At 52.4% G+C, this 17,446-nt stretch overlaps 1 protein-coding gene across 2 annotated transcripts in view; it reads left to right on the top strand.

The window, feature by feature from the left end:
• The first annotated feature begins 418 nt into the window (after nucleotides 1–418).
• Sgsm1 (small G protein signaling modulator 1) overlaps nucleotides 419–17,446 on the top strand; it is a 70,855-nt gene continuing 53,827 nt past the window's right edge. The window contains exons 1-2 of one of the 2 annotated variants that reach the window (XM_005078923.4): nucleotides 419–524; nucleotides 607–650. In XM_005078923.4, coding sequence (XP_005078980.1) covers nucleotides 506–524; nucleotides 607–650 — 63 coding nt within the window. In that variant the 5' untranslated portion in view covers nucleotides 419–505. Of the gene's footprint in view, nucleotides 525–606; nucleotides 651–17,097; nucleotides 17,103–17,446 lie in introns of those variants that run through there. The other variant, XM_040731185.1, reaches the window with a different exon arrangement.

The raw sequence follows: 17,446 nt of genomic DNA, 5'->3' as shown, positions 1-17,446 counted from the left end.
CATACAGGATGAATCAAGTTTTATTATGGAGGCAAGCCCTGACTATGTAGTCCAGGCTGTGCCCCCTGCCTCAGCCTCCCCATTGACGAGACGATAGGTGTGTGCCCCCATGTCTGGCTTTGCCCCATTTTAAATATGCATGCATGGAGACACAGGATGTGGACCACAGTGCCTCATCTCAGGTTACCCTTGGCAACTTGGCACGGCATGGTGCTGATGCCCTGGAGGAGGCCTGTGAGGATGGTGTGTTTCGTAGAGGAGGCTGGGGGATGATACTGAGGCTGTGGTGAGGATGCTGTCTTGATGGAGGCCTGAGAGGATGCTATCTGCTATATATTGTCCAGAAGGGGGCGCTGAGTGCTTGAGGGCGGGGCGGGTGGGAGAGTTCTGACGTCCACGTCCTGGGCTGTCTGTCATTCAGCTCCCGTAGGACCCGCCCCTCGCGGTTGCTGCTGGGCGAGGAGCCGGGACGCGTTCCGGCAACCGGCACCGACCAGCTCTAGCCATGGCTTCGGTCCCTGCGGGTAAGCACGGGCGGGCGGCGGGAGGGCGGCCAGGCCCCACGGCCTCTGCGCCGCTCACCGCGCTTCCCTGCTTGTCCCGCAGAGGCCGAGACCCGCCAGAGGCTGCTGCGAACCGTGAAGAAGGAGGTAGGGACAGCCAGCCCAGAGTGACAGGGCCACAGGGGTCACCAGGCTGGCAGATGTCGGTGCATGGCTGACCAGGGTAGGGAGCGGGGAGGGGCGCTCTGGAGGGCTGGGGTGTTTCAGGGTGTGACACCCTTTAGGTGTGGGAATGGAAGGATTCTAGGTGGGACCTTTCCTTGTGGAGGAGCAGACGGGTGATCCTCACTCCTGGGGTGGGGTAAGGTGATGTGGGGCTCCTCGTTAGTGATGCGGAATGTCCCCAAGCAGACCAGGCTTCGGGGCAGGGGAGAGGTGCAATTTTGGACCATGATGGTCAGTCCTTGAAGCCACCTCTAGGTGCCAAGAACTCTGTCTGAGAGAGCCTGTGAGGGTCATGGGGCAGCTGCCCTCCGCTTGCATGCCTACCGTGCACACAGACAGGAGTGGCTGCCTGCTTCCTCAGGGAGGAGGGAGACAGCTAGGAGCCCAGGCATGACCTCCTGGGGCCCTGAGAGCAGAGTTTAGAAGGCTGAGGTGGCATTTAGATGTCTATGGGCCTGTAGGTGTAGCCGAAGACATGTGGCTGTGCATATGTGTATGGGAAACACATGTGCACTTGGAGACACTGTGCTCCTGTGGGACTACACATGTGTATTCGTGTGAGTGGGTAAGGCTGAGTGTAGGTGTGTGGTGTGGTGTGGGCCTCCGCATTTTGTCTCCACCCTATCCTTCAGCCTGCCCCCCTCCACTGCCTCAGCTTCATCTTGGGGTTCTTACCCCAAGACCTTGCTTGGCTGTGAATGTATGAATCAGGCTGGAGTCTGTCCCTTGCTTCCTGAGCATGGGTGTGTGTGTGTCTGTGCCTGTGTGTACACCTGCGTGATGCATGTGTGTGTGTGTGTGCGTTAGGGGTGCCACCCAGGAGGCCCTCCCTTCCTGGTGGCAGCCACCTGGGCAGCTGGTGGCTGGGACCTGTTGCCTGCGTCTTCTTCCTCTTGGGGTTCGTGGGTGTGTCTCTGTGTGTGTAGCATATTCCTTTTTGCTTAAAGAACCAGCTCCAGGGCTGGTTGCAGATTCTAGAATTTTCAGATAGATGGGAAGGGGAGGGGAATCCCTCTGAAAGGCCTAGAAGTTTTTAACTCCATCTTTGTCAAGATCTGTTTGAAGACATACCATCCAGATCCCAACCCCACATTCTACTCCTGCCTTTCAGGGGAAAGGTCTTAAAGCCCTTGGTTAAGAGCAGGAAGACTGCAACTCAGTTTTACCCAGACCTGGATGGAAAGAATGTTCCTTGGCTGTTAGAGCCTGGGGTGACCCCCCCCCTTTGTTAGCAAAATGGTTGACAAAGGAGGATACAACTGTAGGAAAGAGGGTGAGTGAGGGACTCTGGGGAAATTAGGAGACGCCCTAGTCCAGCTCGTCCAGCTGTGCCACCAGGTCCCTCGAGGTCATTCATAAGCTACCCCTTTCCTCACTACAAGCCCATTCTCCCTCTGCAGAGGAACACATGGGGCCCCGTGTCCCAGGTCTTGTCCTCATAAGTCTAGCTTGTGCTCCTACAATAACTGTGGGGATGTTGCCCCCTGTGCTGTGACCACAAGTCTGCTTGATTCCTCGATTCCGAGGACCACTAGCTTTGGAGTGAGCCACCTTCTTGACGTGAGCCTGGGTGGAGTAGGCTCTCTTACTCCGAGACAGGCAAGGATAGCCCATACGCCACAGATTATTGAATAAGATTCACAGTCGTAGAGTACTCAGTTTCTAAATCTGACTTATGGAGGATGGTCACTCCAGGGATGGTCACTTGGGGATCTGAGCTTCCAGTGGGGGCTTTTATGCTCTGTGCCCTGCAGACGTAGCCGCCTCATGAGAACGGCCTCTGCAGAACTGGGGCTCACAGTAGGGCAGTGGCTTCTAACAGCACACAGCCAAGAAGGATAGCCCCAGTTAGGATGATCACCCCAGGTCATCCAAGCTCCTGAGGTGCAGAGGTGACATGATTCCCATTACCCTACTGGGTATAGCGTGCCCAGAAGCAGCGGGCCATGTTTGAAGGTTACAGACCCAGTGGTGGGGATGTCCCATCCTTGACCTCTCACATCTGTCCTCCAAGCTCACCTCTCTGGCCACAGCTGCCTTTGCGTACCTCCCAGCTCTAGAGGGATAGGGAGGTATTTACCTAAAAATCTGATTATCAGATTTTTCCTCTATTCTTCTGGGTTCAGAAGAGCCACACCCCTCTGCTGCAGTCTCCCTCTTTCTCCTGGAAGAGGTGACAGAGGACTTTCCTAGATAGCCAGGCAGCTGTACAAACCTGCTGTGCCATCTTCCAGCCACCCACAGAGCCTGTGGGGCTGGGAGCTCTGTCCAGTCCGGGGAGCTGTCAGGACCCAACACCCATCATGTGGGTCAGAAAGGAGGCCTGAGTTCAACAAGAGCTGGAGTCCTGGATTTGTTCACTACAGATGGTCTGTAGGCACAGCAGTGACCAGGACAAGGGTTCCCTGGCCTCCTGGGGAGACATTCTGGAGGAGACAGACCCTAGGAGACCCATCAGTGAAATGAAAAAAAGATTGAAGAAGGTGCATGAGATTTTGGTATAACAAGACCATAGCACAGGCCCTGGACATTTGAACAAAAAAAAAAAATATATATATATATGTACATATATATATATATATCTGCAAGCTTGCAGGATGTGGCATTGCAATGGCTTGTCAATCACAAGGTCTCCCCAAAGCATCTGTCTTTATCTTTTCCAGTGTCCATTTTGTCATAATAGGGATGAAAATGACTCAGTGGGCAGAATAAGCTATGTGTAAGCATCCTCCATATTCACCTGCGCTTCTCCGGGGCTGGGTCCCTGTCAGAGGGATGCTGCTTTCTCCAGCTAAGGCCCACCAGCTCTGAGGTGACTCCTTCCTAGCTTGCCTTCCCCTCCCTGCCACCACCCCTTAATTTTGTTTTGGTTTCCAGAGCAAGCAGGGACTGGCTTCCCGTTGTCAAGGCAACAGCCATTAAAAGAGCCAGCCACGTGATCCAGGTTGATAAGGGAAGCTAAGTGACTAACTGCCTTGTTTTCCTGCCTCTGGCTGCTGCCAGGAGGCCTCCTAATTGGAGGGGAGAAAGCAGGGGCTCGTGGGCGGCAGATGAGACCCCTGGAAGGAGATGGGTCCTTCGGGGGAAGCTGCCCCTCACTACAGTGGGATGTGGGGAGCTGGCTGTCCTGCAGAGCCATCCTCACAGCTGCTGAGCTGTGTCTAGGTAGGGGAGCACATCCCACCCCCAGGCCTGAAGTGGGAGATGGGATGATGGAAGAGGGGGGGGTGTGCTAAAGAGGCTGAAGGAACACGAGGGAACTGAGTGATGTTGCCATGGAGACACGTGGGTTTCATTCTAACCCAGCAGTTCTGATGAAGGACAGAGGACGACTTGGTCACCTCAGAACAGTTGCCAGATAGCAGGCAGGTCACCCTGCAAGCCTTGAATCAAACAGAGTTAATGTGTCTTTAGTGTATGCGTGCAGCTCTGCCCCAGGGGACATTAGGCAGTGTCTGGAAACATTTTGGTTGTGACAGCTGTGGAAGGTCCCAGCATCTTCAGGAAGAGGCCACGGGTGCTGCTTAATGTCCTGAGGCACACAAAACACCCCCATATGCCAGCATCATCACCCCACCCCACCACCATTCACACCGTCATCTCCACCACCTCCAGTATCACCACATCACTATAATCATCCCCATCACTCCACCCCCACTGTCTACACACCCACCACCATCATCTCCACCATGGCCAACATCACCATGATCATCTCCATCACTCTACCACCTCCACCATCATCTGTACCACCCCACCACCACCGTCTTCACCATCTCCAGCATCACCATCATCACCCCCACAATCTACTCCCCCCTGCCACCATCACCACCACCATCTCTACTACCCCCATCACCATCATCACTACAATCATTTCCATCGCCTATCTCTACCACCATCGCCTACCACCATATCACCAACAATAAATGCTCAACATACCAATAATATATATAAGTAATAAATACTCAATATATAATTAATAAAGACTCAATATAATAAATACTCAAAATACCAATAATATATAATAAGTAATAAATACTCAATATATAACTAATAAAGACTCAATGCAATAAATATTCAACATACCAATAATATACATAAGTAATACTCAATATATAATTAATAAAGACTCAATATAATAATACTCAATATACCAATAATAGATAACAATAATAAATGCTCAATATGTAATTAATAAACACTCAGTCTACAATAATAAATCACCACCACCCTTTATCTGAGCCACTCCCTGGCTGTCATTGCCATCATCACCTTGACCCTCTGCCATCTCCACCCCCCCACTTGTCATCATCACTACTGCTGTCCTCGTCGTCAAGCCCTTACCATGGCCGTCATCATCTCCCCCGTGCCCCACTTAACCACCACCGTCACCTCTCACGGTCGCTCTCACACCACCGCTATCGTCGCCGTCACTACAGCTTCCACGCCGGCTCCTCCATCACCACCCAGCACCACCACTACCACCAACACCTGGAAGACCCCTGCCCAGACAAACGGCAGCAGTGATAGCTCCAGTAGCTGCTAAGAGTGTTGTGACACAGACTAGCAGATAGGACAGGACCATGTTGCCACCAGTGCCAGCATTTGCTGACTACAGAATCTGGTGGGGGGGCGGGGCTAAAGATGGATTTCTTGGTTCAAGTGCTTGGGAGGTTTGGGGTGATCAGGGTCAGGTATAGTTGTAGTTGTTAACAATGTCACTGGGACTCTGTGTCTCCCTGGTGAGGTGGGAGGAAGCCGGAGCCCTTGTCGGGCCTCTGCAGCTGGCATTCTATGAAGAGCTGGTTTGTCCTCTCCTCTCGTCTCTTCCGGCTTTCCAGGCATGTGAGGTTGGCCAGCCCCAGACCTCAGAGCATCTATGTCGCTGGCAACCCACTCAGAAAGCCTGTTTTTGCTGCTCTGAATCTACCGAGTCTGTGTTTAACATGTAATAAAAGCAGCGGATTAGACTGGGGAACAAGCCACTTAGGCTGGGCTCAGCTGAGGTCATTCCCAAGGTGCCCTGAGGTTAATGAAACACCATGTCTTATTATGATCATTAAGGAGACACAGGGGTGGCAGGTCACGTCCATGCTGCAGCTTAGGGCCTGGCTTCAAACTCCACTCTCCTTTTCACTAGAGCTGAAACCAACAATTCACGAGCCCTTATGAAGTGTGCTCTGCCCTCAGGTAGTGTGTGACCCTCTCCAATGATAGACCCCCTTGACAGCTTTGCCCGCATGTAGTGACACCGATGTGTCCCAAAGCCCGCCACTCTCTGTTAGGAGTTGAGTTGGAATAGTTGAATCTTTGACTGGCTGTATGCCTGTCCCGGGTGGACAGCATGGGATCTCCCCTCTGCTCTGTTTTCCCATCCCTGGGCATCACCCCTGCTTATATATGTTCCCAGGTCCTGGGGCCCTGAGAGTTCTGAACGCTGACAGTGGTATTTCTCTTCCTTTCAATAATCGAGAAGCTTGGAGAATAAATTCTGCTTCCTCCTTCTCAGGGATAGACTGTGGGAATTTATAAAAACTACAGTAAATAAAAAACCAGACAGAGCTGGGTATTGTAGCACAGGCCTTTACTCCCAGCACTCAGGAGGCAGAGGCAGGTGGATCTCTGTAAGTTCGAGGCGAGCCTGGTCTACAGAGCATGTGTCAGGGCAGCCAGAGTTATGTAGAGAGACACTGTCTCAAAAACATAGCAAAAATAAAACAGATGAGGGGAGCCAGGTATGGAGCACTAGGGAGGCAGTGGCCGAAGGATCAGGAGTTCAAGGTCATCTGCCGCTTCATAGTGAATTTGAGCCCAGCTGGGCTACATGATTTGTCCCCCCACCAAAAATAATAAAATAAAAATCAGATCTTGGAGCAATTTAAAGACCCTGTGATACTCAGGCATTGAGCACATTCCCTTCTAATTATTATTGCTTAGCAATTTGTTCTTAATTAGTGAAATTCTAGCAGCTTCCATTTACTGACAGTGGGTCCTAAGTGTTTTTCCCTCCTCTTAATCACAAAGCAGTCCTCCTGTGGACTAGGCAGCTGCTCTCCCTCACTGGCAAGGCAACTAGAAGCCCAGAGAGGTTAATAAACGCAGACAAGGTCACACAGCCAAAAAGCAGCAGATGCACCATCCTCTGTCCATTTCAGCATCAATAAGCCCTAATAAAACTAGCTGGAAAACTAAGTCTACAAAGTGAAGGGGCTAAAAGCAGATGTCTTGGTTCCAGTGTTTGGGAAGTTTGAGGTGAGCGGGTTCAGGTAAAGCTGTATCCAGGGTTCCAGGATGCCATCAGAGTCCCTTGCTTTTATCTCTGCGTGTTGCCCTCCGATGTGACGTGTTCATTGGCTCTATGAGGAGGCAGCACGATGCCTTGCATCTCCAGGGGCCCAATCCGCCCATGACATTCACATCACAACAGGAAAGAGAACTTCCCTGCCTTTGGGTCTGGTCCAGCCTGGCTCACATGATTCTTTTGTGCCCCCCACTGTGGGGCAGGTCACTGTGATTGGTCAAGTCTTGGGGGGGGGCGCAGAGCAGAGAATCATGGGTAGGAAACGGCAAGCAGGGAGCCAGACACAGGGTTGCAACCACAGTTACCCATAACCAGAAGGGAGCTTGCCCCCCACCCCCTGGGTAGAGGAACATCCTGCCTGTTATGATAAACCTCAAAGGGAACCTTGCATGGATTCCATGGCAGGCGAGGGTGACCGAGGTTAGGAACAAACACACCAGGCAGACAGAGCCTAAATGAGAAATTTTATTAGAAAGGGGAGGGAGAGGAAGGGAAGAGAAAAGAGGTAAAGAGATATAGAGACAGAGAGAGGACGGAAGAGAAGAGGGAGATAGGAAAAGTCATGTCTGCCCCAGGGGAACAGTGGGAAGAGAAGAGAGTGGGAAGAGAGCTGGAAAAGAGAGCATAAGTGGGCGGAGGTTTGTCTTTTAAAGGGGTCCTTTGAACCTACGTGCAGACTAGTACTCATGGAACCCTGGGCTGACCAGGGTACTGCCTGAGTGCATTCTGCCAGGTGGCAGGGGCAGCCACCATAATGCCTGAATCCTTAACACTGCCTACACCTGTTTCACCCTGGATAGCAGGACTCTGGAGGTCAGGGCAGCCCAGCTCAGCTCCAGTGAGGCAAACTGACTTCTATCAGCTCATTCAAAGAAAATGGGAGGGAAAGGGCTCTATGACCCCTTCAGAGAACGTAAGCTCCATCAAACACTCCAGCCGAAGGCATAACACCCATGAGCACCCCTGATGGTCCTAATTCCTACCTGTGCTCCAGGCCCTGCCTGGCCAGTGTGCAGTTAGACACAGATCCCCACTTACTGGTCCATGTAAAGTTTAAAGTGCAGCTCCTAGGCTGAGGAGAGGGCTCGCTGAGGGCCTGAGTTTGAATCCCCGGAACCCGTGTGAATGCATCAGGGGCTATAATCCCAGAGCACCTGCCGGAGGTGGAAAGTGGAGACAGGCAGATTCCCCAAACTCGCAGCACACCTGACCTGGCCTAAGAAACAAAAAACAGCCAGGAGACTGTCTCAAATAAAGTAACAGGTGAAGGCTGGCAGCTGAAGTCGTCCTCTGACAGACACACACACACACACACACACACACACACACACACACACATGCTTGTGCAAACAAAATAGCACATATGAAAATAAAAGACAATTCTTCTATAATCCCAGCCCCCCTTTTAAGCATTCAACAGATTTACAGAGCTAGTGGGACCTTACGGGACAATGGATATACGTAGAATTTCCAGAAACTTCCATCACATTCTAGTTATTATACCAAGTGCTTGGTATGTGTTCACACGTGTAGTGCAAAAATATCGCAGCCAAATGAGGGTCGCACCTATGTGTATCCCATTTTAGAGATGTTTAAATGGAGGCACTTTAAGTGAAGGGACTTTCTCGCCAGCACATAGCAGGTAGCAGGTGGCATCAGAATCTAAAACTGTCCCTTGGAAACAGCATTGGAACTGCTTTTCCTTTTCAGGTCAGGGAGGGTAAAGTCGGTTTCTGTTTATCTGAGTGTTTTTTTTTAAGCAACCCCTTGAAACTTATTTTTTTCACACACTCCCAGTTTAGGCGTTCTTGTGGGAGGGGCCTTGCTTAGAATTCATGTGTCTTGCTCATCTACAGGGCTGTGCATCTGGAAATGGGGCATTGCCAGGGACCTCAGCCATGTGCGGTGGGCAGCACACCTGGGAGAAGGCATGCTCTCTCGGGGCGTGGGTGGGATGTGAAGCACGAGCATAACTCACTTCTCTGGGCGTGGAGGAGGCTGGGGCTCCTCCTCCCGACACCCTCATCCCATGAGAAGGTCCTCCCCCAACACCCTCATCCCATGAGAAGGTCCTCCCCCAACACCCTCATCCCATGAGAAGGTCCTCCTCCCGACACCCTCATCCCATGAGAAGGTCCTCCCCCAACACCCTCATCCCATGAGAAGGTCCTCCCCCAACACCCTCATCCCATGAGAAGGTCCTCCCCCAACACCCTCATCCCATGAGAAGGTCCTCCTCCCGACACCCTCATCCCATGAGAAGGTCCTCCTCCCAACATCCCCATCCCATGAGAAGGTCCTCCTCCCAACATCCCCATCCCATGAGAAAGGTGGGTTCCAGGGAGCCTAGGGCACACTGGTACAGGAGGTGGAGGGGTTGGTAGAAACCTCATCCCCTGCTTAGAACACCTTTCTCCACGTGTGTGTGTGTGTGTGTGTGTGTGTGTGTGTGTGTGTGTGTGTGTGTGTGTGGCGGGGGTTGGCCAGTCCTCAAGTCCTCCGTCAGGGAACCATGCCCAGTGCCTATTTATATCGAGTGGGTAAACCATTAACTGTGGCTCAGTCCCCCGAGCCACGGACCTCCATCCTACCATCCAAACACCTATTTAGAGAGGGTGGGTTGGGAGTGGGCAGTGAAAGATTTTCCAGCACTTTGCAGCTTCTGAGGCCCAATGCTCTCTCATTTCACACCTCCCTGGCCTGCCCTCCAGTCTGCACCCCTCCCTGCCATGGGTCATCCTTCTCAACCTGGCTTCCCTTATCTGTGCATGGGGAGGGACAGGAAAGCCTGGAGGAGAGGGTGACAGGTCTGACCTGGAGTCCCAACCCCCAAATACCCTCATCCCACCATGTGCATACCTTCCCCAAGGCATGACGCCACACATTGACACTAAGGGTTCCTCAAGGACCTCTCATGGGCTCCTTGGAGGCCGGTGGCTTACACTGAGGGTCCCCTTGGCACAGAACCTTTTGTCACTTGGACAAGTGTGTGCAACAGAATTCCATCACTGCCCTGCGCATCCTTGGAGTCCCCAGTTACCCTCCCTTTTATCCCTGGCAAACCGGCAATCTCTTTGCCTCCCCTGTGGGTGCTCCTGCCCCAGAATGTCATTTGCTGGTATCATGCAGGGTGCAACCTTTGAGTGCTGCCATCTTCAGCCTGGTAACTGGAGAATGAAGGTGCACATTCCTTTGGCAGCTCAATTCTCCCAGGGAGCCAGTTTGTGCCAGGTGCCCTGGGAGAGGTGGCTCGTAGAAACAGAATCAAGGCTGGGGAGCCAGGAATTGCCTATGTCCCTGATCCTGATGTTCAGTTGCAGGGGGTCGTGTGAGTAGCTGCCTGACTGCCCTGCTGCTGGGGTCGCCCCTTGAGGTAGCCTGGAGCTCCCTGGCCTTGACTCAAATCCTGACCTCCACAGGCTTAGTCTTGTTGGGAACACAGGAAGAATGGCGACACCCATAATGCTCCATCACTCACAAACTCTAGGCTTTTGCTGCCCCGACATGGGATGTTGGGGGCTTAGCCAGGCCCAATGGAGGTTGCAGACCTCAGATGAGTGATGGCTCTGTGGACTTCTACTCAAGCCTGTGTTCTGGGTACCTCCAACCAGGGGTTCCTATGGGCCAAGTCCCATATGTTTGCCCACCCTTCAGGCAAGATGTTTGTTTTTAACACTTCTAAAGGATTGCAACACCAAAATAAGTGACTATGTGTCCTAGGCTGTGGCCTGCAAGTTTTCATTTGCAGGGTTAGCAAATGAATTCAGAGAAGCAGATGAAAAAGATCCATGCAATACTCTGTACGATATCTGAGTTGTGCTTTTACTAACACGATCCCCGCATCTGAGAGCTGGGTGGGTGGGACCAGTCTCCTAAAACCTAGGAAGTCTTGTTCTAACCCTTTATGGGAAACCCTTGTAGACTTTGGTCTTTGGCAAACAAAGCCCCATCAGGAAGAACAGGAGTTGGGGACAGTTCTGGGAGTGGAGCTCCTGAAGCGTCAGGGACTGTCATTAGTGATGGTAACAGCCTCAGAATGGTCACCATCATATATGAGCACCTGCTGTGTACGAGTCGGGCTCAAGGTCTCCAATAGTCATTCCACAAACTCAGAGTGTAAGAGTCCCAGCATGGTGGGGTATACCAAGGACAGAGAGCATGCTGGGAGGGATGAGAGCACGTTCTAGACAATGTAAGAAAGAGGGTTGGAGGATCCTTCCAAGGAACCATGTAAGTGGAACTCTAAATAAGGGCGTAAGGGCAGAGCTGTCTGGGGCCCCCACCTTCGCCATGGGAAACCCAGGTTAGAGGCTGCCCTATGAATGACAGGACTTGACCTGGGCCTAGTAGTTCCCAAGGGCCTCTTCCTGTACTATCCCTGTCCCTCGAAGGCCTCTGTTGATTTGGTGCAGCTCTGTGTGGGGTCCTGGGGGAGGCACTCTGCCTGAAGATTCTGGAATTCTTAGCCTAGTTCTGTGGGCTGGAACAGCAGGTCTATCCAGGTAAAGGCTTCAACAACAGGGGGCACTGGACAAGGAGAGAAGAATGTGGGAGTCCACTTGGAACCTGGCAGAGCTCCAGGTGGGCTGTGGGAGGGTGTGGACATGTGGTGGGCATCAAATGGGGTAACAGTAGGCCCAGGAACAGCTCTCTGGCTTGGGAGACCCGCCTGGCTCCCCAAGCTGCCCTGACTCCTTCGGGAGAGCCGGGGGGAGCCGTTCTCCTGTGCTGTTTAAATATTTACAGGTGGAACAGGGAGGGAGGGAGGGCGGGGCTGGAGTCTGAATGGAGGCAGGTGTGACCTACGTGGAGGGGCAGGGCCGCCACTGCCCCAGGACCAGCTGTGCCCTAGGCAGCCCTGAGTGGAAACTCATTGGTCATTTATGTAAGGCCCGTGAGCTCCCTCTGTGGAGAGCCCATGCCCATTCACCTTCATGGTTCCTTGTAGCTGCTCTGTTTACTTGAGCCTTCAGATCTGCTAACTCCCCCCCCCAAAGACACCCAGCTAGATTCCTCATCTTTCTGGCTGGCTTGTCTGTTTTGAGATGGGGTCTCGGATCTTTCTGCCCCCTCTCCTGGGTACCTGGATTTCAGGAGTGTGTCACCATGCCCAGTTCAGGGCGGGCTCTTAGACCCTTTGGTTTTTCGTTTTCTAAGACAGGATCCCTTTAAGTAGCCCTGGCTGTCCTGGAATTCACTCTGTGGAATTCACCAGGGTGGCCTCGATTTCACAGAGGTCCACCTGCCTCTCCCTCCTGAGTACTGGATTAAAGGCGTGTGCCACCACTGCCTGGCTACTCTCTTTTTTTTTAATTAACTTTATTTAGTGTGTGTGGATGTTTTGTCAGCATTTATGTCTGTGCACCATGTAAATGCCTGGTGCCTACGGAGGCCGGAGATCCTCTGGAACAGTAATTACAGACAGTTGTGAGCCACTGTTGTGTGCTGGGAACTGAACTGAGGTCCTCTAGAAGAGCAGTCAGTAGTCTTAACCACTGAGCCATCTCTCCACTCCCTCCCCTCCCCACCCCACCACCACCCCCCGCCCCCACCCCCACCCTCGCACACCAACACACATATACACACTGGTCCTTAAAGGACTAAGCAGGTTTCAAAAGGAAGGAACTAGGCTGTAGGGAAGTGCGCCAGATTCCAAACACCTGAGTGGCCACTGGAAAACAGAAGCCTATAGATCATGCTGACCACTGAGGTCTCCCGAAAGGTCCCTGCAGGCCTTTGCTGGCAGGGTCTTCTCTGGACACCTCTCCCTCCTGACCCCCAGTGCAGTGTCTCTTTAGGTCTCTGTGTGGGAGGGACTCCCAGCCTTGGCCTGTTGCCCCTCTTCCATCCCTCACCATCCACAGACCCCCAGGCGAGAAGCCCTTCTCACGGAGTTTACGGCTCCTTATGTGTTCAGACAGAGCTGGAAGGAGAATGGCAGTGCTGGTCTTCAGAGAGAACTGAGTTCGAATCCCTGTGCCTTTTCCAGTCTGTATAACCCTTGGGAAAGTGCCCCAGCTCTGAGTGTCACACACACAGTTCTCTCTCATGGTGCTGTGACTGGGAGCCCACCAGAGATGACCACTCAGTCAGTTTGTAGCCAACTGAAAGTCTTTATTGGCTGGGACTACACTCCGGCATTCGGGACCCAAGTGTTTAGAGTAAGGGATTTTTTAAAAAGCCAAACCCACATCCAGGGGTCTTGCCCTGCAGAGGCAGGGAGAGTTTTGCACAAACAAGCAATTTAGGAGAAGCTAATCTACACTACCTTGGGTATCATGGCCTTGAGTGCTAGAATATGGTTGGGCAATTTTCCAGGGGGCTTCCCACCAAGGAGATCAAATTCTAGTTAAACCTAAAATGGCCTAGGCAAGGATCCAAGATGGAGGAACCTCTGCACTGTCTTGCCCTGTCACATCGGTAGGGGTGGAGTCCCACACATGTAAGTACATGACCTGAGTCATGCATCTTGACCCTTATATGTAAAGATAATGATGCCAGTGTGAGCATCTCAGAAGGTGTTGTCCACAAGCAGCGAGGCCATAGTACATGCTCAGTAAAACCTCTCTCTTCCTTAAAACCGAACAGTAGCTTGTTGTGACACAAGGACCCTGGATTATTCTCCTCAGACCTTGGGTGAATTACCTAAAAAAGAAAACAAATCCCATGCCTCAGTTTCCCTACCTGTAAAGGAAACTGAACCCTTACTAGGATAGTTGTAGTTGCACATAGTCTCTGGAGTGTGCTGGGAGAGTGTGGGGTTGGGGATGTAGCTGAGTTGGTAGAGTTGACGGTGAGCTGGAGGCCCCAGATTCCATCCATAACACCACACACAACAGGAGTGGGGAATTCAGGCCTGTAATCCTAAAACTTGGGTGGTGGAGACGGGGGATCTGGAGTTCAAGGTCACCCTCAGCTACATAGAAAGTTTGAGGCCAGCCAGGGCTTCACGAGACCCTTCCTCAGAAACAAATAAGTGCCTACTGTGTGCTATGGTGCCTTGACGGCCCTTTCCTCCGTGTTGTCCTCGTGGCAGCAGTGTGGAGTCCCATGTCACAGAAGAGCACCCTGAGATGCCAGCAGAGTGGACCCAGCTGGGTGGGACTAGCAAGCTCAGACGAGGTCTGTGTGGCTCTGGGGTGGCATCTCCATCACCCTGCATGCTCGAGATCAAAGCTTAGAAAACCCCGTCGTCCCTAAGGATCAGAATGTCACCCCAGGGCCACCCCAGCAATCCTGGGCTTCATGAACCTAGATCTTCTGGGTTGACACCTGGGAGCCTGCCAAGGTAAAATAGGGCTTTGGCCTCCAGCTATCCTCCCCCAGACTGCCCTGCCCCTGGTCTGTGCAGAGGGCTTCTCTCCCTTAGAGTCGGCATGGCCTCATGTCTCCTGTGTGAAGACAGTGCCCTCCTCTGCAGGCTCGGTGACCTTCTGTGGGAGGGAGGCTTCCCCCCTGCTGCTGTTCACCAACCTTCTTAATTTCCTTCCCTGGCCTCGGGCTGAGCCTGCCATTAACCTCTGTGAAGTCATTTAGCTAGACCTGGGAGATCAGCACAGTTAGGAGGATCTCAGTGGCACCCACTCCTGCTGCTGCAGTCCTTCTGCCATCCCCCAACCCACCCCAGGTGACAACCCTGGGCTCTGTGCTGGGCAACCTCAGGAAAGGGGCTCAACCTCTCTGAGTTCCCTTTCATAGCTGTCAACAGATGGCTTTGGACTTGATTCAGTGTGTGCGTGACAGTCTGGTCAAGGTGCCCATAGGAAACAGATGGTTCCCTGAAACTGCTCTGGGGAAAACGAGTTTAATAAAGAGGTTGTTGGTTAGAGAGAGGGAAGGCGGTTGGGAGTTAGTTCTCAGGTAGGTGAAGGAACAGCAGGGACCAGGAACCAGCAGCATCCTTCATGATGACCTTGATGGCGAGCAGAAGAGGGCTCAGGAGGCAACCATGCAGGAATGCACTCGGACAAGGTTCCTTCCTTGCTGGGTGAGCTTGGTTGATGTCTTCTCTCATAGCGCCTGCCCCTCTTCTCCCTGGAAAAAGGGTGTGGAAATCCATCTCCCCTTCATTTGTGATGTTCCAATGCAGTTTGAGCATGGGTGAGAACTGCCCCACTAGTAAATATTTCTATCCTGGGTCATGTAACGTGAGTCTGGGGGAAGGACCAAGAGTTGAGATGAACCTCTGTGGTTCCCTGCGCTTCTTATCCAGCCCAGATCTTTGTCCCCAAAGCCTCCAAGACGGCTCCATCCTCACAGCTCACTCTCTCCATGTCTTGCACTCAGATCTGACCAATAAGACAGAGGGCTCTTCCCACCTGGCTGTGATTGTGGGGTGGTCTTCTGGTCCCTGTCATTCCCCATGATTCTCTTACCTCTGGTTACCACACTCTGCAGTGCAGTTCAGCTGTTCTGGATGGAGATGAGTTCAGTACCCAGGGAGTGGCATGAGCAGATGTGGGCAAAGGGTTGTGGTCCCTCTGTGGATGTCTGGGATGGGGGGAACTGGGAAGGCCCTTCAGAACTGCCCCAGGGGACAGTGGTTCCAGTTCTTATACCCCCCACGGACACCAGAATTGGGCTACCGTGGGAAGAGGGGATGCTCAGGAGCTGGGTGACTCATTGGTTCAGGCAATGTACTGAAAGGTACAGAGATGAGGAGGGCATGGTCCTGATGCTGCGAAGGATGGTACTCTCATTTGTTTGAGCTGCTGTAACAAAATACCGCAGACAGATGGACGCACAGAGCAGGACTATGCTGAAGTTTTGGAGGCTATGAAGGAAGGGCCGTCCAGACTTCTCTCCTCAGCCTCTAGATGTCATCTTCCCTCTGGACTGTCTGTCCTGTGTCCCTATTTCCCTCTTCATATGAGGACACTGCTCAGACTAGATTAGGGGCAAACATTTTCTTTCCAAATATGATCATATTTGGAGTTTGTAGAAGGCGGTGTTTTAAAATAACCAGTCTGGGGGAAAGCAGACACAACACAGCCAGCACAAAACCAGTCAGGGAGGTGACCTGCCACAGCGAGAGAGTTTGGGGTGTGAGAGAACATTCTAGAAAGCAGAGTGGAGAAGGTCTGAGGGCACCCACTGCAGAACTTACCAAGGCTGGTTCTTTGCCTGCCCCCTTCCCCCACCCCAGCCCTGAGAGAAAGCTGGGGACCTGCCACATATCCTGAGGAGGCTCATGACTTCCTTTGGGCACACAGAGCAGATGGGGCCTGGTGTCTCTGCACACAGGCAGGCAACGGAGCTGCTGCGTCATAGTAGCCCTAGGGGGACAGGCAGATGGCCGCCTCTGAAAAACAGGAGGGCATCGCAGCAAAACCACACCTGCCTAAGACACAGCAGTCATTGCAGAGACGTGGAGCATCACAATGTGGGGAGTGTCAGCCAGTTAGCAGAGTCCCTCAGCTGTCGCAGGCTAGACCAGCTTGGGGGGAAAGGCTGGTCCAGAACTCAGAGGACATCAGCCTGGTAGAGCCACACCCATGCAGGGGCAGAAAGCTACCGCCCAACCAAGTCTAGCCCTCCGATCTCTTTCATTTCTCATTTGCTTTTCTTGCATTATTTATTGTGTGACGGTATGCATGCAGAGGTCAGAGGACAACTTGCAAAAGTCCATTCTCTCCTTCCACCATGTGGCTCCATGGGAATCGAACTCAGATAGCCAGGCTTGGCAGCAAGAACATCTCACTGGCCCAGTATCTCATTTCATCTCTGCTTCAGTCTTTATTATCTCCTTCTTTCTGTTGCCTTGGGTTTATTTCTTCCTGCTTGCTAATTCCTAAGAAGTAAAGGTAAGTCCTCCTTTTTAACATCATGGTCCCCCACTGTATTTTCCCCTCAGAGTATTCTCCTGTATCTAGTAGGTCTCATATCTAGAAGGTCTCACACCTAGTAGGTTTCACATCATCTAGTAGGTCTTACATCATCTAGTAGGTCTGTCTCTCTCACATCTAGTAGGTCTGTCTCTGACATCTAGTAGGTCTGTCTCTGACATCTAGTAGGTCTGTCTCTGACATCTAGTAGGCCATGTGATTGTTCTGATTTATCTCAAGAGCTCTTCCGATGTCTCCTGGGATTCCTTGGACTGGCAGAGAAGCTGTTTCATTTTTGCACATTTGTGTATTTTCCCGTTGGCCCTTCTGCCTCTGACTTCCGGTTTCCTTCCCCAGCGCTCATGAAAGACTCGGCTGGAGGTGTGTCTCGGTGGTAGAGTGCTTGTCTCACATGTGTGAGGCCCTGGGTTCAAACCGCAGAGTCACATCTGTAAAGCTGGGTGATGCCTTGGGCCTCGCGGAGGGGTTCAGCTGAGAATGGCTCCCGGCTGCTGTCGCTGGTCACCAAGCCAGTCCTTCTTTCCGGGGCTGGTGCTGACTCAGGTGGAGGGGCTGTGACTGCCAGGCTGCCTCTG

This window comes from Mesocricetus auratus, unplaced genomic scaffold (genome assembly GCF_017639785.1).
Source record: "Mesocricetus auratus isolate SY011 unplaced genomic scaffold, BCM_Maur_2.0 Super-Scaffold_100025, whole genome shotgun sequence".
NCBI classification, from domain to species: Eukaryota; Metazoa; Chordata; class Mammalia; order Rodentia; family Cricetidae; genus Mesocricetus; species Mesocricetus auratus.
This window is presented reverse-complemented; position numbering and strand designations above follow the sequence as displayed.